Source organism: Astyanax mexicanus, chromosome 24, assembly GCF_023375975.1.
Source record: "Astyanax mexicanus isolate ESR-SI-001 chromosome 24, AstMex3_surface, whole genome shotgun sequence".
In the NCBI taxonomy this organism is placed as follows: domain Eukaryota; kingdom Metazoa; phylum Chordata; class Actinopteri; order Characiformes; family Acestrorhamphidae; genus Astyanax; species Astyanax mexicanus.
Window position 1 is genome coordinate 12,462,643 of NC_064431.1, and position 23,260 is coordinate 12,485,902.

Below are 23,260 nucleotides of genomic sequence, written 5' to 3' on the forward strand. Positions count from 1 at the left end.
GAGGATGTGTTTTGTTCTAATCCTTTGACGCATGTAATCAAGCCCTCAAAATAACATTTAAACCCTAATCAACTACACCTGTACTCTTATTCCCAAACTGGGTGTAGAAGTCCTGCTCGGAGGGCTCTGGTGAGGGAACCTTCTCCTGTAAGGAGAGCACGGTCATCAGCTGCTGGAGGAAGTGGTGGGTACTGTAGCTGTCTCGGGTCAGGCAGGAGATGATGTGCTCAGCAGACGGCCCTTTAAACAGCAACAGCAATAAGGTCAACACAGGAGTTTACTGTTACTAAGATAAAAATATACCTTAACTGATTTACAGCAAGCTACTCCTTTTATTTTTCATTCTGATCAGCTTCATTACAGCACATCTCTACTCACCCACCACTCTAAAGTACTGGTCAAACAGCCCCACATTCACGCTCTGCAGCTCGTTCAGTTTCATGGTGAAGCAGAAAGAGATGAGGAAATCTGCGTCTTTGTGCTCTGATGGGTGCCAGCTCCACATCACTGCAGGAAGAAAGACCAGAGTTGGCATTTTTAGTTAAAAAAAATGCTTATGGAACAATTGGCCTAAAAACGATAAATTGATCTTGATCAAACAAATAGAAATAATGATGGGTAAGAAGAAGAATACATAAAAAACAATGCATAATGTAAATGTAATTTTTTTTAACTTATTTTACTTTTGAACTACAGACCGCATTTAACAAGGCGATCACTTACTAGCTTGGTCACTGAGGGTGGAGGCTACATCATCTAGGATGAAGTACACAGCTTTGGTGGACAACATAATGCATGCAGTCATTTCCACATCAGGTGATTTGTAGAAAAGAACAGGCGTCCAGAGTATATGCTTTAACTCTTCATTTTCCACCTGCAGAAGAGAACAAGACTCATCATTCTCCTCTTCCTCCTCTTGCTTTTGATACTTTTCTATCACGTTTACCCTGAAGAGTGCATTATACAATATTTTAAAAGTTTATTATTAATAAACAAACTAAGCAGAACAGAATATTTTATCTATAAAATAAATCAGAAATTAAATTTTATTATAAATATTGTATCAGACACAGAGCAAAACTTTAAAATTACTACAAAATGTCACATAAGTAAATCATGGCCAAGGTCATTTACATTATAAAAAATCTATTTTTTACTAAACCAAACAGATTTTCTATATTACTTATGGCAAAGAACCCTTCGTAGTCATTATAGTAATATTGTAAAATAAATTAAGACAAGCTCAAGTCAAATGTTTTAGAACCCCTATTTATTTCCCTTTATTTTTGCGATAAAAGCTTCTGGTCCAGACAATAACCGGAAGTGGTACAAAATCCAGTGTATGAAATTATGCAGTAAAACAACCAGGGCCTTTAATGAAAACAAATGACCTAAACTGCTAAACGTAATGTACTGTACTGTAAAAAAAAAATACAAATTTAAGTATAAAAGTAAAAACAAAATGAAAAAATAATATATGGTTTATAAAAAGTGGGGGTGATTTTCAGCATACAATTTGCTGGTTAACATTTAGCAGTAGCGATGGAAATACTAGTGCATCGCAAAAAAATAGAATATCATTGAAAATGTTTAAAATGCAAAACTCATATAGATGTATTACACATAGAGTGATCTATTTTAATCATTTATTTTTGCTTACAGGCAATGAAAACCCAAAAACCATTATCCCAGATTATTAGAATATAATAAGACCAATTGGTAATTTTGGCAGTATGGAAAGTCCTGCTGGAAAACGAAATCCGCATCTCCATACTTTAGACTTGATGTAACACAGTGGACCAACACCAGAAGATTACATGGCTCTCCAAACAATCACTGATCATCAGTAATTTTTACATTTCATTTGGAAATCAAGGGATCAGAGTCTGGAGAGACACACAGTCTAAGCTGCTTGAGGTCTAGTGTGAAGTTTCTATAATCAGTGATGGTTTGGAGAGACATGTAATCTTAGTTTAAGCAGTGATGAGAAGAATTAGAGGTCTGATGGGTGAGGTACAGAAATAGAGTCATTGCTAAGATGATTAAATAATAGTATAGTAATCGTATCTGGACCATATAGCACTGCTACTGGACAACTGAAACATTGGTAGTGTATAAAAAAGATCACAAAACTGTTAAAGTTGTTTACAGTCACATAAATCACATAAATCCCGCACCTCAGCAATGTTGTGGTGGAAGAAGGTGATGAGGTCATCGCCCCTGAGGGAGGAGAGGTACTGGAGGGAGGAGGAGAGTGAGAGGTGGCAGGGGCACTGGTTCTCCTCTGAGAGCTGCTGGATCAGCGTCTCACCCGGGTACAGCAGGGACAGGGTTAAACAGGGCTTCTGCACATCCTGAGGAACACTTAAAAGGGAGGAAAACGGTTTTTAGACTTTTTAAACAGTAATGATGAGAATGAGAGTGTGAAAATGTGGAGATATAGTAGTCTGTAATATATGCGCTTAGTGAATAAAGCCTTGGAGTATTATATTAAAAAAGCAGCCAGAGACATTTCTGTCCAGCAGATGGCCCTACTGACACTCTGCTGCTCACAGTATAGGGGTTGTTTTTACAAAAGCTCTGCTAAAAGACACAACAAACAGGTCTATCATGACAGCCAATTTATTGGATGATATGTTGTAAATTTACAAAAATTTTACAAAAATACATTTTGTAAATTTAGTTCTATATTTTCCTGTATATTTATATATATATTTTGTTTCATTGAATACATATTACTGTGATTCCACCCGATGCCGGCTGGGATAGGCTCCAGCCCCTCCGCGACCCTTAATGGATAAAGCGGTTGACGATGATTGAGTGAGTGAATATATATTAAGTTCTGTATATTTTCTGTATATTTTGTTAAAATTTCTGTATTTAGTTCCATATATTACTGTATATTCTGTATATTAAGTTCTATATATTTTTCTATATATTATGTACACTTGGTTCTATATTTTTCTGTACATTTTGTATATTTTGTGTTTTTAATTCCATATATTTCTGTATATGTTGTATATTTAGTTTTATATTTTACTGTTTATTATGTTTATTTAGTTCTACAGTTGTAAGTAAAAGTATGTGAACCCTTTGGGATTACTTGGATTTCTGCATAAATTGGTCATTAAATGTGTTCCGATCTTCACCTTAGTCACAACAATAGTCAAACACATACACTGCTTAAACTAATACCACAAAAAAACGATATATTTGCATGGTTATACTGAACACAACATGTTAACGTTCACAGTGCAGGGTGGAAAAAGTATGTGAACCTTTGGATTTAATAACTGGTTGATCCTCCTTTGGCAGCAAAAATCTCAACCAAACGTTTCCTGTAGTTGCAGATCAGACCTGCACAACAGTCAGGAGGAATTGTGGATCATTCCTCTTCACTAAACTGTTTCAGTTCAGAAATATTCTTGTGATATCTGGTGTGAATCGCTCTCTTAAGGTCATGATGCCACAGCATCTCTCCAGAAGGCGTATTTTCTTCTGTTGAAGCCATTGGGTTGTTGATTCTCTTCTATTGTTTGGATCGTTGTCCTGTTGCATCATCCATCCTCTGTTAAGCTTCAGTTGGTGGACAGATGATCTTAAGTTTTTCTGCAAAATGTCTTGGTAAACTTGGGAATTAATTTTTCATTTGATGACGGCAATCCGTCCAGGCCCTGAGGCAGAAAAGCAGCCCCAAACCATGATGCCCCCTCCACTATGTTTCACAGTTGGGATGAGGTTTTGATAATGGTGCGCTGTACCTTTTTTCTCCACATATAGCGTTGTGTGTTCCTTCCAAACAACTCAATTTTGGTTTAATCTGTCCACAGTATATTTTACCAGTACTGCTGTGGAACATCCAGGTGCACTTTTGCAAACTTTAAACATGCAGCAATGTTTTTTTTTGGACAGCAGTGGCTTCCTCCGTGGTGTCCTCCCATGAACTCAATTCTTTCATGTTTTCTTTTTTGTAGATTTGTCAACAAAAATGTTAGCGTTGTGTGTTCCAAAAGACCTGAAGACTTACAGAAATCTCTGGCACATGCTATGTGTGGAGAAAAAAAAGCCCAACACACCATTATCAAAACCTCATCCCATATGTGAAATATGGTGGAGGGGGCTGAAATTCTAGGATTCATCCTCACCTCATTGATAATTCTGCACTGTGCTCTTGCAGTCATCTTTACAGGACGACCACGTCTAGGGAGAGTAGCAACAGTGCTGAACTTTCTCCATTTGTAGACTGTCTGTCTTACCGTGGACACATGAACATGAACATCAACAACAAGGCTTTTAGAGATACTTTTGTAACCCTTTCCAGCTTCATGCAACTCAACAATTCTTGAACGTAGGTCTTCTGAGAGCTCATTTGTGTGAGGCCTGATTCACATCAAGCAATGCTTCTTAAGAACAGCAAACTCAAAACTGGTGTGTGTTTTTTTTTAAGGGCAGGGCAGCTTTAACCAACACATTTAATCTCATCATATCCTGGCTTCAATTAGCTCTTAGAAAAGTCATTAGCCTAGAGGTTAACATAAATTTCTTCCACTCTCACTGGGAATGTTCACGTGTTTAAAAAAAAAAAAAAACATGCAACCAATTTTTTTGTCTGGTATTAGTTTAAGCATACTGTGTTTGTCTATTGTTGCGACTTAGATGAAAATCAAAATGTAGTGGATTAACCAGAGGATTTCTTCATTGCTTGGACACAAACACACACTACCCCCACTTTACGGCCTATAAGGAAACTTCGAACCCAGAACACTCTAAAAAAACCTTGGAGTAATCTTTTTTTCAAACAACCTTAAATTTCAAAATGACATTTACTGACTATTTCTTCACTCAGCCTCGCTCAAGAGCCCTAAATGCGAGTTTAGGGTAAAATTCTGTTTACATTCCTCCAAGTCATAAACCTCGGAGTTAATGTAAACATTTGGAACATTTGCAACACCATCACTAGGACGGGACTGCGGACTTAAGAGAGTGTCAAAACTTAATTAATGCCTTGGAAATTGTTAATTCACCAAATGTTGTACCAATTTAGGGGTTTGTGCCTAGTTATTTCTGCAATCACTTAGAAATAAGATTAATGAAGTTAAGAGAAATGTTCTAAGCTTGGGATTCCAATTTCAACATTGCAGGCTCAAATTCTGTGGGGTGCAGAAAGAACTCCTTCCCCCACCATCGTAAATTCCGATGTCAACCGCTTATCTAAGCACTCAGCAAAGGGGAGGAATTTCTCACTCAGAAGATTTTGCTTAAAATACATATATATTGACTATATAAAAAAGGTGTTTTATAGAATGTTTACTAAATAATGGTATATGTGTCTGGTATATGGTATATGTGTTTGGATGTGTCCTGATTGAATTCTCCTACACATTCAAGTCTGAATCAACAAGGTTTAATTAGCATTTGATAATATAGCTTTATTTGGTTATCAGTGGTTTAACCATGTATTATCTTTTAAGTGATTTAATTGGGTTTAAATAATAACATGACTCTTGATCTCTTTCTGACAGAGTACCATCCATCGTTGTATTTCTAAGATTATCTTGAATATTACATGTTTGTGGGCAATATATATATATATTACATTTATTGTGATTCAATTGTAAGATTGTTTGTTTCCTGAATTTATCCTCACAAACTGATATGCTGAAAAATGTATTTTGATCCACTGTTTAATTGAGTTTTCTTTTGGTTTGATCTATTAGAAAAATGCTGAAGCATGCTGACCATGTGAGCGAGGGGGGGTTTATGGCCCTTTGTGAATCCCCACCAAAGTTTGAAATTGCTCCTAGACCAATCAAAACACAGACATTTGGGCCACAGGGCCAATCATAGCTTGAAGGCCAAACAGGCCACAGAGTCTAATAGTTAAACTGGGAGTTGCCAGTTTAGAGTTGCCAGTTGAGTTTTGGGAGTTCAGGTCAGAGCAGTTGGAGGAGAAGCAGTTAGAGAAGGAGTGGGAGAAGGAGTTGGAGAAGATGAGTTGAGGAAAACAGTTAGAGGAGAGAGGTTAGGGAGCCCAGAGATGGAGAAAGGATAGACTGTTAGTTTAGTCATCTTAAGTTAGTTTTCTTAGACTAGTGCATTTAATCTTCAAGTATATTAATATTAGCTATCCTAGTTAAAATATCTAAGGTTATTTTACAATCTACGAAGCCAAGCATTATTCCATCTAAGTTTAGCTAAAGTACAGCTGAAAAGGAGATCCGCCAGATCCAACCCAGAAACCTGCGGTCCGGAGGCCACCAGCAAGCCAGCTGAGAGTGGGGATTTACCCTGTGGGTTCTAATGGGGCTCCGTGCTGACACAGGAAGTCAAACCACCCTGCAGACAGGCTCACGTGATCCTTTTTCGGGGTGAAGCATCAGACGACCAACCCAGGCGGACGTCACCAAGGCCCACTTCAACAACTCAGAGTAAGGCAGAGCTGGGTTTAATCTTTCGGCAGATGGTGTCTGTTGGTCATGGTTTGGGTCGGGTCTTTAATAGAGCGTCTTTAGTATAGATGACTCATTTTGAGTGGCTTGGTTGGAAATAAGAATTGGTTTCGTAGACTTAAAATGCCTTAGACCCTTATTTAGAAATACTCACTTAATAGTTATATTAATCTTTATTCCTTTCATATCAGCATTATAACGTGTTTGTTCTTTTATTTCTCATTTATCATTCTACACTATGATTTGATAGCTAATGGCTACATTTATGACTTTTTAATGAATTATTTACTCATATCTGTGTGATTTAATAAATACTTTTATTTTACAAAACCTGTCATTTCAGTGTGTTTTTCTGGATAACTTGGTTATGAAAATTTCTGTCACCTGTAGAAACCACACCCTGAGATGTCTTGTGTTATTAATTAATTTGATTAATTAATTAATTAATTAATTAATCTAATTAAATTAATTTAATAACTGGCGCCCAATTAAAAATATTTCAACATCTCAATTAGCACCAGGTATTAAACCACTGAGCCCGCTACAAAAATGACCAATTAATGACCAATTCATGCAGAAATGCAACTAATCTCAAAGGGTTTAAATAGTTTTTCTTGCATCTGTATACGTTTTTGTATGTTTAATTCTATACTTTTCTGTATATTCTGTAAACTTAGTTCTACTCAGTTTCATGAATGTTCTCTTAAACAGAATAAGAGGGATTTATAATAGGTTAAGGCTGGACAGACACTCTCTTTACCTCTTTTTCTCTGCTCTTTGGGAGGTTTTGGTGGGCATGGCAAATTTCGCTTGTCTGGTCTGCAGCAGAGCGATGGTCTTGATGTCCCTCAGGCTGGCACGGAACTGGCCAAACTGCCTCAGGAACAAGAACTTGTCGTGGGGCAGAGTGAATACCACAGCGAGGTGGTCATGCCCGGCCATCAGCTCCAGAACATGACCGTTACAGAAACGATGAGCGTCAGAGCTGCTGCTGCACTGATCAACGCAGCCGTGTTTGGGGTTGAGCAGGGTGGACGCCAATGGGATGCGTGTCAACTTGCTGCAGGAGCGAAGGCGACCGGCGTCAGTTGAGCCTTTTATGGCCAGGGCTGCAAAGTCCACTTTGAGGATGCAGAGGTGGCGAGTGGTGAGGAACAGGACTACAGGGATGGAGGTGTGACTTTCGTGGAGCATAGAAAGAACGTCCGAGGGTATCAAACCTTGTCGTGGATTGTTCGTGACTTCTTGAGTGGGAGTCAACAATGAGGAACGGTCCAGGATGTGAACTAGTAATCCGTTCTTGACTCCAATGTCGTTTTCTTCAATTTCCCAGGAATTTAAGAACTGTTGAATGAAGAGCTGGATGTTGGATGATGCATGTGTTGGCTCTCCTGGTGTTTTAATCATTAGGTTGGTTACATATGAATGCATATTTTTTACATTCTGGACATTTGAGAAGAAACGCCACTGTGCATCGCTGAACCTCACCTTTAATAAGATGCAAGTGTCTGGAATGTCAAACTGAAAAACCTCAATGTCCGTATATGGCACCATTAATGCTATCTCAAGGTTCTCCATCAGCTCATGCAAGCTGTTGGGCAGATCTTTGGACCTCGCCTGAAAAACAACAAGCAAGTCCTCTGTCGCTGCCAAACAGCATGTCCACTGACTCACACTGACATCCTGAGCCACGCAGACACAGTGACACCACACAAGCTGATTCACGCTAAAACTTGACTTCCCTGTATCCTCAGTTCCTTCAGATTCCTTGTCTGGAACTGTGGATGAGGATGAGGACGAGCAGCCCATGATGTCCTCACAATGGTCAAGACCCATCTCAAAATACCCTCCTCCAGAGTCAGGGCTGCCCTGATGGGGGACGTCTACAGAGGTGGTCCTGCACGGCCGGGAGGATGTCCGCTCTCTATCTTCCTGGCAGATGGAAGCAGACAGTAAGGTTCTGAAGTCCAGGTTGGAGGTGGTGTAGGAGAGATAACAGAGGGGAAGAACTGGTGTGGAGAATCTGCTGGTCCAGGAGTTCTGATCTTCTTTGCAGTAAAAACATCTAAAAAAAAAAAAAATAAATAAATAAAAACAAATGTGGTATAACAGCTAATAAAATGCCAAAAAATTACATGCAACTGATAAAAGAATCAGAAAAAGAAAAATCAGTCAATTGTGTTAAATATTCACCTAGCTGTCCATTTCAGTTGAAGTATTTTTTGGTGTTTTTCTTTAGGCTGAATCACTCTCCAATAGTTGTCGATTCTTGTTAGATAGGATAAGTGTTGCTGTTTGCTATGATTTATGTATCATGTCTGCAGTAGGGATCCACCAATATATCGGATGGCAGATAAATCAGGCTGATTATTGCAAATTTTTCAGAAAATCAGCATTGGCCGATATCTGTAAAACAGTGTTTGTTGTAGCTAATCGCTCAAATGCAAACAAACAATTACAGAGTGGAAAATCTTGAGTTTCCCAACTAGTAAATACAGTGTTCGCATTCGACATAATGTGTAAATACAATGGCCTTTCCAAAGGATTTGGTGGAACCCCAAATGGTAAAAAAAGATAAACAGGACTGTTTACACTGGAAAAGCTACTTTCCCAGAGACCAGGGTCTCTCTTATTAGTCTGTGATGGCTCTGACTGACCCAGGTAAGATAATATTGTTGTACTTTTTCTGTGTATGTATTTGATCCATATTCTTTTTTTTTTTTTTAAATAAATAGTAAAAAAGATGCATTTGCTTTTTTTGTTACACTGCACACTTTACAAACTTAAAGGTGTTTTACATGTTGAATGTTGAAATTAAAGTAGTCAGTTCAGAAAACTAAACTATTTTATTTTAGAATACTCTAATTTCAGATGTTTGGACAAATACCTGATTTATATATCGGCCATCAGCCTCTCTAAATGTCGGCATTGACCATAAAAAAATACTGGTCAATCACTATTATTTTTGTTATTATTATTATTATTTTTTTTTTTTTATTATTTCACATTACGCCCAAAATACACCCATGATTAATTAGGAGAATTAGTACATGCTATTTGTGCATTTTGAACTGACACACAAAGCTTCCTATAGATTGCTTAAATTTGCCCTGAGATTTTTAGGATGGTTCTATTGATTTATTTTTGGTGTAACTTGGTAATAATAGGACGTTTGAGGTGCATGAGCTTCCATTGCCTCCAATCACAAATCACAATGATCAAGAAGTATTTTTTGTTGTATTTTTGTATCATTCAACAAAAAAGAACAACCAAAACAAGTCTTTCATTTTCAGCTCTTTCTTAAAATACAGAACAGAACTGTATTTCTCAATCATTGCACAAATTATTAATAATCTAAACTCTTCAGGCTGGTATTTACTGTTATTTATAACCCACTCTGTTGCACACTGCATCAATCTGCCTTTTCCCCCCACAGTGCCCCACAGTAACCTACAATTTTTAAATGTTTTCATACTACTGCACAAATTAAGCAAATATAAAAGTTTTTGTTTACATTATTATGCGTAGTCCCAAAACTAAATTAGCTAAAAATAGAAAGATTATGAAAGAGAACTGACCCTGAGCTTTCATCCTTCACTGATTCAGAAAGGATCTCGGGAAACGAACAGGTTCCAAGTTGTGTTTTAACCTGCAACACATTAAACCGGGACCATTATATGAAAAAATAAAAAAAGTTAAATATTTTCTACATTGTAGATTAATATTGAAGACATCAAAACTACAAAGGAATTATGACAAAAGTTTTAAACAAGCCAAAATATTTTATACTTCAGATTCTTTAAAGTAGCACATTTACTTTGATGCCAATTTTGCCCACCATTGGCTGATCCTCTCAGTCACTTCATAAAGTAGAATGATTCCCCAGCTGTCTTACAGGAGTTCTAGAGGTGCTGAGAACTTGTTAACTTCTTTTCCTTCACTCTGCGCTCCAACTCATCCCAAACAACCTGGGTTCAGTTTTTACGTCAGTGTTTGTGACTACCTAACTGCATATGTGTTTCTTAATAGTTTTTAATATTAAATCTACAATGTAGTAACAATACAAATTAAGAACACATTTTAATGAGAATGTGTGCTCAGACTTGATACAGTGAGGAAAATAAGTATTTGAACACCCTGTGACTTTACAAGTCCACTTAGAAATCATGTACGGGTCTGAAATTTTCATCTTAGGTGCAAGTCCACTGTGAGAGACATAATAAAAAAAAATCATTAATCACAATACATGGCTCCTTTCATTCTCTCCTTAATCCAGTGCAGTCGTCCTGTCCCATGTGCAGAAAATCACCCCCAAAGCATGATGCCTTCACCCCCATGCTTCACAGTAGGGATGGTGTTTTTGGGATAATAATCATCATTCTTCGATCTCCAAACACGGCGAATGGAATTAAGACCAAAAATTTCTTTTTTTGTCTCATCTGATCACAGAACTTTCTCTCATGACTCCTCTGGATCATGCGAATAATCATGGGCAAACTTAAGACAGGCTGGACGTGTGCTGATTTAAGCAGGGGAACCTTCCGTGGCATGCATGATTTTAAACTATGACCTCTTAGTGTTTTACCCACAGTAACCTTGGAAACAGTGGTGTCAGCTCTCTTCAGGTCATTGACCAGCTCCTCCCGTGTAGTTCTGGAATGATTTTAGGTCTGGCCCGAATAGCGTTTGTTGAGTCCGGATATTCGGCACTGATTGGTAGCGAATATTCGAAGATTCGGTTCTAAAAAGCCACTCACGGCCCCTTAATCCACCGCAAAATCTCTCAGTCCGAGAGAGTTTGACAGTTATGTTGAGCTTCTTCCATTTTCTAATAATTGCTCCAACAGTTGATCTTTTTACAACAAGCTGCTTGGCAATTGCCCCTTAGCCCTTTCCAGCCTTCTGAAGGTTTACAGTTTTGTCTCTGATGTCTTTGAACATAGCCATGTTAGTATTTGGAGTCTTACTGATTGTGTGGGGTGGACAGGTGTCTTTATGCAGCTAACGACCTCAAACAGGTGCTTCTAAATTAGAATAATAAGTGGAGTGGAGGTGGACTTTTTAGAGGCGGACTAACAGGTCTTTGAGGGCCAAAATTTTTGCTGATTGGCAGTGTTCAAATAGTTACTTGCGGCAGCAACACAAATACATTTTTTTTTTAAATCATACATTGTGATTTCTTGATTTTTTTTGTCTCTCACAGACGCTTTCAGGCCTTTCCATGATTTCTAAGTGGGAGAACTTGCAACATCCTAATTCCATTCGCACTGAGCATTCCAAGTGCCATTATTTTTTGGACAATATATACAGAATGGCCTGGAAAACGTGTACTTGAGCTAAAGTAAAACTAAATATTAAAGTATTTGTACAGTTAATGCCAAACTTTAAATCCAAAAACTTGAAATAGATTGTAAAAGTACCATTAACTACGATATTCCAGCATTTCTTACCTGAGGGGGTAGCTCACATGATGCGATATATTTTTTACAGAATTGCTGGGGAAGTGTAGAATCCACATGAGTCAATAATTCTTTGGTAAGAATGGCTTCTTCTTTGCAGGCTATTTCTGCAGAAAGGACAAAAGGGTTACTGTGCAGCACAAACTGTGCAGGACCAAACAAATTTTAAAGAGTTCAAAGCTTTAAACAATAACACGCCGCACTGCATACAGAATTAACAGCAAGACGTACGAAAAAGAAAAGGTTTTGTAGTTTCACAGAATCACAACCAGCTAATCTAGAACGCTATACCATATTCAGACAGCATTTTACGTTGTTAATATATCAGTCCCGTCCCTGTTTTAAAAACTTTATTTGTAATTGATTAAACGTTTGATTTCATAGTAGCTGAAGTTTAATTTTAAGGTTCTACTTTTTTCCTTTAAATCACAGAACTGATCAGAAAATTGTGCCTTAGAGAACGTAGCAGAACCCTATCTGTGAGCACCTCCATCCAGCAGCCTGATACATACATGATTACCTTGGCTGGAGCTGGCAGAGTGCGACAGAGGGGGGGAGGAAGACGGTGGCGCAGCGAGAGAGCAAGACGAGGAGGATGAGCCGCCCTCAGCGTGTCTGGGGACATCACTGATCTGACAACGACACAGCAAGCAGCGCTCATAAGCACAGAACACTGCGGCTTCACAATAAAATACAGCAATATAATCGCAACTCTGTCTACAGTGACCAGCATCTTAACCATAAAAACTTACTAATATTGCAAAGTAACACAACAGCAGCTGTAGGAGAGAACTAAACACAATATATATAATAAAATATAATATAATATAAATTATACGGACATAAATACTCAGACATTCAGACTCTAGATGCTTAGTCTCTCTATATACAGTACCAGTCACACCCTAAATCCAGTCCCTTTTCATTTTTTCTGCATCCAAAATCATGCAAAGTATTAGAAAACCAAAGAAAGTGTTAAACTAAATTATTTTTTATTTTAGATTCTCTAAAGTAGGCATCTTTATCAGTATGATTTCTTAATTTGAAAAAGATTAGTGAGACCTGAAATGTGTCAAACATTCAACATTTAGTATTAAAGCATTCAGAACATGTATCATAAAAAAACAAATATACCACCTAAGCAATTTAAGAGCACAATAAAAAATAAAAAAACGATTAGTTCTGCTCACAGGTGTTGCGTATTCAGTTAACAGCTGTGCTAAACTTGTCAATTAATTACTTGAATTGTGTGTTTGAGAGCATCAGTTGTAAAGTTGTGAAAAGGTAGAATTGGTATACAGTGAATAGCTCTATTTGAGTAATTTGAGTATTTGAGTAAAATATATATAGTACTTTGAGAAATAAAGGTCAGTCAATCTGAAAGATTTCAAGCACTTTTAAAAGTATCCTCAAGTGCAGTCGCAAAGAACATCAATAACATTATGGTGAAACTGGCTCTCATCAGGACCGACCCAGAAAAGGAAGAGCAAGAGTTGAATCTGTTGCACAGAATAGTTCATCAGAGTTGCCAGCTTTAAAAAAGACAAGTTACCACCCAGATAACAGACTTCCCAAGTCTCCCGGAAGTTGCAGGAGTCTACCGCATATCAATAACGGCTCCCTGATTTCCACAAGTCAGATAAAATCTCCAGGAATCTAGAATAAGCCACAAACCAATCACGCATGTAAGAGGGAGAGGAAGCGTAAGGCGCACCCCTTGTGTGAATTTTCATGAAACGCATGCAAAACAGAGAGGGTTCCGATTGGCCTGTTCTCTGGCACTCCCTGAAATAAATTTTTGCAACTTGGAATGTCTGGTATTTTGGTTTGTTACTACATGATTCCTTCATAGTCTGGATGACTTCAGTATTCATTCACAATACAAGGAATAAAAAGGAGGTGTCTAAACTTCTGACTGGTGCTGTAAGTGCACACACAGAAATTCCAGAAGTTACAGTTGTATTTGTATATTCCATGTGGATATAATAAACATTAATGCAACCTTGGTAATACTTTACTGACACTGTAAACTACACACTAGGTAATGTTGTTGTGCTGATACTTTAATTTCAATAATTCTACGACTTTTGCACAGCTGAGTGTCACTTTTTCAGGAACTAACCCATACACATTCTTTTTTGGGATTCTGGGATTTATTTTTTGATGACTTGAGAAAAATGGATGACTTACTCAATAGTGGCCTACACTATTTGGAGTTTAAATTGTATTTATTTCAATTGTATGTTAATTTAATATATGTTGAGGCGTGAGGAGGCGGGGGAGTTGTGGGTCCGTGCCACGCCGGAGCGCACATCCATGTCTGTCCCAGCTGGTCCGCATGAGGACTGATTGAGCCGCCAGCTGGGACAGGCATATAAACTGAGCCTCAGCCCTCACTCAGGAGGGACTTTCACTGGGGAGCTGGGAGCTGAGGCCGCATGGCCAAAGACTAAAGGAAAAGACTAAATAACCTAAATGCGACTAGAGCCCAACTGGGCTAGCGTTATGTTTGTTAAAGTTATTTTGGGTGTGGTGGAGGGTGTTGGAAACCAATAAAAGGTATGATTTGAGTTCATTTAATCCCCGTGTCTGTGTATCAATGCGTGCTTCCTCCTTCCGGGTCACAGTGGTCACGCCCCTAACCCCAGGGGCCTACCACAATGTTTTTATTTATTATATCAATTGTTTTGCACAATAATTCTAATTTGAGGTTTTGAAATAAATTATAGATTTTAAATGACAAAAAAATACGGAAAAAGAAAACTGTATAGGAAACTGCCAACAGAGTTAGCAGCTCAGAAAATTATGCTTGCTCTTACAGCCTACAACATAGAGGCCAGGTATTTTCTACAAGTTTAACTAAGGAAGCATTGGGGTTATCAATACCCTGTGGGTGGGTGTCAGAACCTGGTGACACACAGACACACAGACGGAAAAGAAGCTCAACTGAATGTAGTTAGAGAAATGTTTTAAATATTAAATTTTACGTAAAAGAAACTAATAAATTAAGAGACTTTATTAATTTAGTTAAAAACAAACCATAGTGCACCATAAACAGGGCTATATTACAGCTACAGGCAGGATTTTTAAAGAGCAATGCCACACATTAGTTACAGATGCTGAGTTAGAGATCAGGAAGAGGAACAAACACTTTTGACGTCATGATCCAGAAAGAGTAAAGAATGCAGAACAGAATGCAGAACACCACAACACTTCCTATAATGTATCTTCTGACTGCATCCTCTCTAACACCCCCCAGAAAATTATTTTATTGAATTCAAATCACACTAATTACATCATGCCATTTAACAGGGTGTAAATATCTCTTACCTTTTTTTCGTTGTTTGCCATTCTGTCTTTTACTTCTTTGGCTTTCTGAATGGCTTTCAGCACTTCCACAGTATCCAGCTCCTTCTCAGTGGTTAGAGTACCATCTAAACACACCTGCAGACAGACACTCATCAGTACTGCGTCTACTGACAGTAAGAAAGCTGAATTAAACATTAGATATGTATTATTCTTATTTAGGAATGCACTAAATATTTGACTAACTTCAAATATTAATCCAAAGGGCAAATAAAGCACTTTTAAATGTTCGATAGACAGGATAAACACTGAATAATTTATACCAAACAATAACAAATTCATTTTGGAAACATTCATAAGTGTTCTTCTAGCGTTAAGATTTTTTAAAGTAAAGGGAGCATGTGTTTATTAAAAGAATGGCTAACTTTCATGCATATGTGGTTTAAATAGCACTGCTGAGGTAAATCGATGATTAGAGAAACACTGCTGGGATAAAAGTATTGTGCTTTGTTATAAATAGTAGCTATGTAATCGCCTTTTCTTTGAATTTATTTATTTTTTTATAATTTTATTTCTAATTTTTCCCATTTTCTCCCCAATTTACACGGCCAATTACCCAACCCACTCATTAGGACTCCCCCTATCACTAGTGATGCCCCAACACACCAGGAGGGTGAAGACTAACACATGCTTCCTCCCATACATGTGAAGTCCGGTACATCAGCTCACAGACGCCCTGTGCTGATCAACATCACCCTAGGAGTGATGTGGGAAGAGAGCGCCATCTACCCACCCAGAGGGAGCAGGACCAATTTTGCTCCCTCTAACGCCGGCAGCTTGATGGCAAAGCTGCATAAGCAGGGGTTCGAACCTGCGACCTCCTGCTCATAGTGGCAGCGCTTTTGACCGCTGGACCACTCGGCACCGAATTTATTTATTTTAAGAAATATTGGAAAAAAGTGCAAAACTGAAGGAAAACCAGTGGAAAATTCGGCCAAATGTTTTATTTTGTATTGTTTTTAGTTTAGACTGTTAGAAAGCTGTGCCTCTGTGTTTAGCAGCACAATACCAGAAGTTCAAACACCCAAGCTACTTTCAAACAGGAAACTAGGGCTGCACTGCAAAAAAAGAACCCACAACAACCAACACTCACACACTGACACTCACTCACACACTCAGTAAGCGACTAAGATTTACCTCTGAAGCTCTGTCGCAGAACTGAGCCAGAACTTTAGTTCTGTAATCTGGAATGATGCACATGGGATTGTTGGTGAGGAAGAGCTTTTCCAAACAGGGAAGTGTCCCAATATGTTTAATTTCATCCAACTTCAAAAGAAAAACAGACATATTAAAAATTAAAACATCAAACAATAATCTGGCTAAAAATGTTACACTACACTACATGATTTTGGGCCCATTTTGACATACACAAACCTGGCTCAGTTGCTATGTGTAGACATGGAGTGGAGATGTACAGGGTTAGGATAGTAACTTAGAATGCTTGCATTCATTAGTCTTGATATGGCTTTTATTTCATGTAGCACTTTCAAAATGAAAATTGTAAAAGTGTCCACAGTTTGTCGGTCAAATCTCCTGTATTAGTCATTTTAAAATAAAAGCCCTATGCAGATTTTTAATTGCGGTTTCATGCTGTATCATATAATTTGAAAACAGCTGTGGTATTAGTTCACAGTGCTGGTACATTGATGCAGAATGTACGTAGCAGAAACACTCGATTTACAAGAAAAGTTTACTTGCGTGTAGTATGACGGGTACAACTTTGACAATTCCAAAAGGAATATAGTTTGATCCCAGCATTAACAAGAAGAAAAAAACAATACCTGTGCTAATCTGTTACTGCTCAAGTCCAGATTCACCAGGGAGTAAAGTTTACTGAGACCAGAGAGTGTTTCTAGCTGGTTTCCAGCCAAATTCAGAGTCTTAATGTTTCCGAGCTTGGTGTGAACTCCCTCAAGAACCGTGAGCTTGTTGTAGGACAAGTCCAGGTGAATCAGATTATACAGGTGCTGCAAATGGGTTGAAAACATTCAGAGAGTAAATGGCAAAATAATCAAATACTGGGGTAGAAAATGATATTTAGGCTTATGTTAACTGATTAAACATCTAAACACACCTGCAGATTCTCCACCAAAAATAGCTTGTTGTGGCTGAGATCCAGGAATTCGACTTCAGGAATCAGTTTCTGGAAAAAATGCAGAGAGAGATTTTTAAAAACCTATTAAAAAAGCAATATCATACCTTTTTAAATATTAATTAATCATCCATATAAATATTACACCATTACAATAAACTACAATAAACTTTATGCAGCTGTAAAAATTAGAGCTATAGCTTTTTTTAAAACCCAAAACTTACACTATGTGAGCTAAATGTACACACCAGCACACATACAGTGCCCAAGTAACATTAGTAAATTATTTTTTTTAATTCTTAACTAAGAAAATAATCAGTTACTTTAAATAACATTAACTGATATGAACATTAATAACTCATTGAGTAATTAATTAAATGACTCATTGAATAAGTGAATAAGTGACTGAGTGACTGAGTGATTGACTCATTGAGTGAGTGAGCAAGTGAGCGAGTGACTGAGTGACTGACTATGGCCGTTTCTCAATCTTAGTTCTTGTCTGTACTTGTGTTCTTGTGCACTCTGTAAATGTCATCAGTCGCAGCCCAAGTACTGTTCCAATTCAGAAGATCACAGTTTGCCAAGTACACAACTAATACCCGGATGTGTTCTTGCTCCTCCCAATTTATCGAGGATGCATGGAAGGTGACTTGTGTGAACTTCATACAGCCCGATAACCTGATAAACTGCACCTCGCAGCAGTATCAGCGTAATGCAGGAGGAGAAGGTACATAACTGTAAGCACCTGTACGTTTTCAAAACAGTACTGCTGTGTGCTAAAATAATGTTTTAGGTTATTTTTAGGCGAGAATGTAGGGGTTTAGACTTCAGATATGTGGTTTATTTGTTAAGAAAGCGGCTGTGGTGAAAATGTGCTCCTACGTTTTCGGAACAACGCTTTCCACTCCTCTAAGAGGGTGACGTCAAGTACAAAGCTGTTCCAAATACAGAACAACCATCTCGTGTCCTCCCATCCTCGGGAGTACACACTCGCGATCCGAACTTCCCAAGTCCGTACTTGCTAAGTACGGGAGTACAGACTTGTGTACTTGTGTATTGAGAAACGGCCATTGAGTAAGTGACTGAGCGAGTGACTGAGTGATTGGCTCAATGAGTGAGTAAGTGACTCATTGAATAAGTAATTGAATGACACACTGAATAAGTAAATGAGTGACTCTTTGAGTTACTAAGTGATTCATTGAGTAAGTGATTGACTCATTGAATGATTGACTCATTGTTCGAGTGTCTGATTAACTGACTGTTCGAGTGACTGACTGTTCGAGTGACTGACTGTTCGAGTGACTGACTGTTCGAGTGACTGACTGTTCGAGTGACTGACTGTTCGAGTGACTGACTGTTCGAGTGACTGACTGTTCGAGTGACTGACTGAGTCAATGACTGACTGAGTCAATGACTGACTGAGTCAATGACTGACTGAGTCAATGACTGACTGAGTCAATGACTGACTTGAGTGTGTGAGTGATTTTCTTACCACAGACTCGTCGATGCTGCAGATGTAGTTGCGGCTCATGTCGAGAGTGGTCAGCATCTTCCACGTTGGAATGATTGCAGTTACTGGGCAGTCTATAGCCACACCTTCTGGCTCCCATTGGGCAAACTCTGCAGACTCTGGAACTAAAATCTCCTACCCAGCACAACAGACACAACAGTTTTTTTTCACTACAAACAGAGTGAGACCAATTTTTTCTTTAGGGTTAAAACTGGATTAGCAGAGCTAAGGGGGATGGAACACTTCAGTTTTTTTAACTGGTTTAGTGAAAAATGTTGTGTTGTTCTTTATTTAGTTATAGTAGTGTTTATATAGTATAGTTATTTAGAGGTAGAGGTTGTGGCTACAAAACCATGCAGCGCCCTGAACATGGTGCTGAAACGGACACTGATATGGAACTGATATGAAGAACATCACTGAGTGTGGGCATTTTTTATTCATTTCCGTAAAACAAAAGGAAATGGAATGGCAGCATTGCCATGCTTTTTTTTTTTTTTACAGTCATTGGCTTGAATGTTGTGAACTATGATAAACTTTGCCTTTAACACAAAATCTTCAATTCTAAAGCTTTTATTTTTAGTAGATGAACTAAGGAACCTTCATGGAAGCAGCTGAGAGGTGAATGCTGAGTGTAGCTAATGTGGGCTTCAGCGAGGGGAGTCCTTTTATCTGTGTGGAACTGCAGTCAGTGATCTGCAGAATGACAGTACAGAAATATATAATTAAAATTAAATAAAATCGATGCAGATGGAAAAATGTATATACACAAACAACTGAGCAAACTCTTTACCTCGATCTGGAGCAGAGATTTAAACACTGAGAGGTCGAATGGCAGATGGTGTTCCTCAATATTGCTTGAACCCACAACTCCTTTAGTTCCAGGGATCTGCGGATAAATATTTTAATAATTTATTTTAAAAAAATAAAGGGAACACAAAAAACTAGCCTAGCATATTTGAAGCCTAGCCTGTTTGACCTTAACTACTAAATGCCTTAACCTATGCATGTTATAACAACTGTATTTGGTTAGGATGTCCCTTTAGACAAAGTTACAAAGTTACAAAGCATATCTGAAACCTTTAGATATTTGAGCCGGCAGGCGAAGTCAAGTATGTGTCCCAGATCTGCCTTGGCATCTCCATTGGCGCAGGTTGGTTTGGCGAGCTTCAGCTGTTGGGTTATGGCATAGAGCTGGAGTGGCCTCAGGAGAAACACTTCACCAGCAACTAACAGCTGCTCACCTGCCGAAAAAAAAAAAGCAGCTTGAAAAAAAACGTGCCAATGAAGTTCAATTCTGAGGTAAGATAACAGGGTGGTAATTAGGCTTGTTTAAATACATTAAAGCACTACTTAACCAATATAAATCACTTGCTATTTATACATGACACAATACTGAATGCATACATGTTTTAGCACCTTTAAAGAAGAAAACAAGTACAAAGATTTGAAATGTGGAGCTACTTTGAGTTTGTTAATGTAATGGTTTAAAAATATTCATTTCATTGGTGTGATGCAGTTCTATAGACATTTACTTTAAGCTACACAGAAAGTTTACATGTCTCTGTTATCCAGAAACAGGTATTTGACCACTCTGTTGATTTGCACGGTTTGGGCAAACAGACCTGGATGCTACGCTAGCATTCTCCAAATAAACAATGTGTAAGATCACACCTAGCCAATTTCCATGCTAGACCAAACTGTTCTTGTTTTACTTTCATAGCCGTATTTTTAAACATATTTACTCATCACATAATCAGATGTGAGCTACTAGTATTCATTATTTTGAGGAGCCTCATCCTCTCCTGTGTTCTCCTTCATTCAAGAGGCACTGTGTGGCACTTGAAATACACATAGTACATGAAATACACAAAAAACGTTTTCAAGAAGCATGACATTGATTATTCCTTTGTGTCGGGTAACACTGACACTGACACTGAGTCTATAATTAGAAAAATAAATATTAAAGAATGGTGTATTTAGTCCAATAATACAGCTATTGACTTAAATCAATTATATTTATTCAGTTTAAATATAATGACCCCATATTACTAAACACCGATTGCGAAATCAATAAACAATTCCTAGAGAATGGGTATATAATTTTGACATGTGTAAAGCACTGAACATATATGTTGTGTATGTGTAAAACAATGAATAGTTGTGTGGGATTTACTTAAGCACGAGTGCAAAAGTTAAATAATTATTAACTGATATTTTTTAGAAAACACAGACACTTATCCTGCATCAGTAAAAGGTTTATTTACTTTACTCCCAACTGGAATGGATTATATTAAGGTTCATTTGGTCCCAATAACCAAAGTAAAGGCCATGGAATAATCTTGTGAAGCAGCATGCGCTCTCCCAACAGGTATAAATTTTCCTTGGACTCAATCATACAACACAAAGGACATACACTGCCTGGCCAAACCAAATCGCCATCAAAAAAAAAGGTCACATACTAATATTTGGTTGGACCGTCTTTAGCTTTGATTGCAGCACATATTCACTGTGGCATTGTTTCAATAAGCTTCTGCAATGTGACTAGATTTATTTCAATCCAGTGTTTTATTATTTTTTCACCAAGATCTTGCAGCAGCATTGATGATGGTAGAGTCTGAGCGCTGCACAAAGTCTTCTCCATACAGCACATCCCAAAGATTCTCAATGAGGTTAATGTCTGGACTCTGTGGTGAACAACCCATGTGTGACTATGATGATCTCATGCTTCCTGAATCACTCTTTCACAGTTCCAGACCCATGAATGGGTAAAAAAAAAATCCATTAATAGAAGAACCTGGTCATTAAGTATATTCAGGCAGTCAGCTGACTTAAATCCAAGAGGCAATTTTTTGGGGCAAGGCAGTGTATGTACTCTTGATATGCTGTTTTGTTTCTGAGTGGTTTTACATTTTGGTGGATTTGAAACATAGTTTAACTGGCAACCTTCAAGTAGTTCATGTAGCTCGGTATTTACAAAAAAATATGATGCACTGTGGAGTTTATAGTCCCTCAAAATTACATTCTAACTCGACTTCACCTGGGACATACTGGGAGAAAAATAGTTGACGAATTCATTAGCACCCTAAATCATAAAGAGGCTTAAGCCATAATGATGGATGTCCAACTTCACCTAGGAACAGGTAGTGAGACCTACTTAATTATATCTGCCATAGCCATAGTAAAGCTATCATAGCTGAATAACAACAGTTAAGCTAACCTGTAAACTTTATTTTATTCTAGTTCTATTGTATTACAGTCACTGTTTTACATTACAGTGTAATGCTGGTTGACCTGCATATTCACTTCCTAAATGGATCTGGGAGAAAAGAATATTCTGAAGAAGTTGCTAAATGAGGATTCAGAAACATAATTTCTGAGGTAGTAAGGTAAAGACATACCTCTGTGGAACAGATCTTCTGCCAATGTAGCAGCGATGCCATTGATTTCCTGATAAAAAAAAACAAACAAACATATTACTGCATATTATTTGTCACTATTATTGTTATTACAAAATCTTCATTGACCTAAATAATGGCATATGTGTGAGACCTGCTGATTTTGTTGATTGCATGCACAGTCAGTCCTCTATATTGTAAAGGCCTGCCGGGATTCATGTGAAAGGCACGCCGGCCGGACTCATGTCCTGTTATCAGTCTCAAATTACAGCCTCCAGCTTTCACCAGGAAAACAGCACACAAACTTAGTCAGAGCAAAGCTCTAGACTTTAATCCCCAAACGCCTTAAATGCTGCTGTGCAAGATACTAAATTAAATTTTCTTCAATCACTGACTCCCTAAAATAGTCTGATTCTGTGGATTTATCATTCCAATGTTTTATAGAACACATTCACATTAGTTTAATTTAAGGTTTAAAAACTAGATTTTTTATAAAATGGATCCCTATTCCTTTACTAATAGTTCATAATATGCAGAGTACTTGTCATCATTTCTGTGGCCAGGTTTAACCCTGTAACTCAGAAACAGCGGATACCTTCAGACTAGGGCTGCAACAAGTTGACAAAATCTAAATTTATTGTTCATTTGTAACTGCAATGCACCACACATGCAGTACTGGGGACAAATAACACAATTTACAAACAGCTTTGTTACCAAAAGTGACCAAACACAACAGAATTGCTGGAAAATTAATTAATAGTTGCAGCTCTACTTCAGACGTTGCGCTATACAAAATTACTGTTTAGTAGGGGTGTACCGATGCATCACAATGATAGACTTTTTTTGATGTGTATTGCGGAAACAGAGGATTCCATAAAATCTCATGCAGGTGCAGTGTTTGAACACCAAAGGGCAGAATTCCACTAGAGCAGGCCGGAGAACCAGTGGGTGTAAGCGAAGGGCAGAGGGCAGGATGTCAATCATCTTAG

General features: G+C 37.9%; 1 protein-coding gene across 4 annotated transcripts in view; it reads right to left on the minus strand.

The window, feature by feature from the left end:
• Positions 1–23,260, minus strand: part of nisch (nischarin) — a 32,818-nt gene that overhangs the window by 4,085 nt on the left and 5,473 nt on the right. Inside the window, exons 4-20 of one of the 4 annotated variants that reach the window (XM_007229590.4) lie at positions 22,275–22,323; positions 19,954–20,117; positions 19,667–19,762; positions 19,474–19,569; positions 18,859–19,011; positions 17,349–17,417; positions 17,056–17,241; positions 16,412–16,540; positions 15,239–15,352; positions 12,429–12,540; positions 11,900–12,015; positions 10,028–10,098; positions 7,210–8,514; positions 2,178–2,364; positions 724–874; positions 379–507; positions 79–240 (exon numbers count right to left, since the gene is read on the minus strand). In XM_007229590.4, the coding sequence (XP_007229652.3) occupies positions 79–240; positions 379–507; positions 724–874; positions 2,178–2,364; positions 7,210–8,514; positions 10,028–10,098; positions 11,900–12,015; positions 12,429–12,540; positions 15,239–15,352; positions 16,412–16,540; positions 17,056–17,241; positions 17,349–17,417; positions 18,859–19,011; positions 19,474–19,569; positions 19,667–19,762; positions 19,954–20,117; positions 22,275–22,323 (3,289 nt within the window). Of the gene's footprint in view, positions 1–78; positions 241–378; positions 508–723; positions 875–2,177; positions 2,365–7,209; positions 8,515–10,027; positions 10,099–11,897; positions 12,016–12,420; positions 12,541–15,238; positions 15,353–16,411; positions 16,541–17,055; positions 17,242–17,348; positions 17,418–18,858; positions 19,012–19,473; positions 19,570–19,666; positions 19,763–19,953; positions 20,118–22,274; positions 22,324–23,260 lie in introns of those variants that run through there. The other 3 variants (XM_049471459.1, XM_015604964.3, XM_049471460.1) reach the window with 3 other exon arrangements.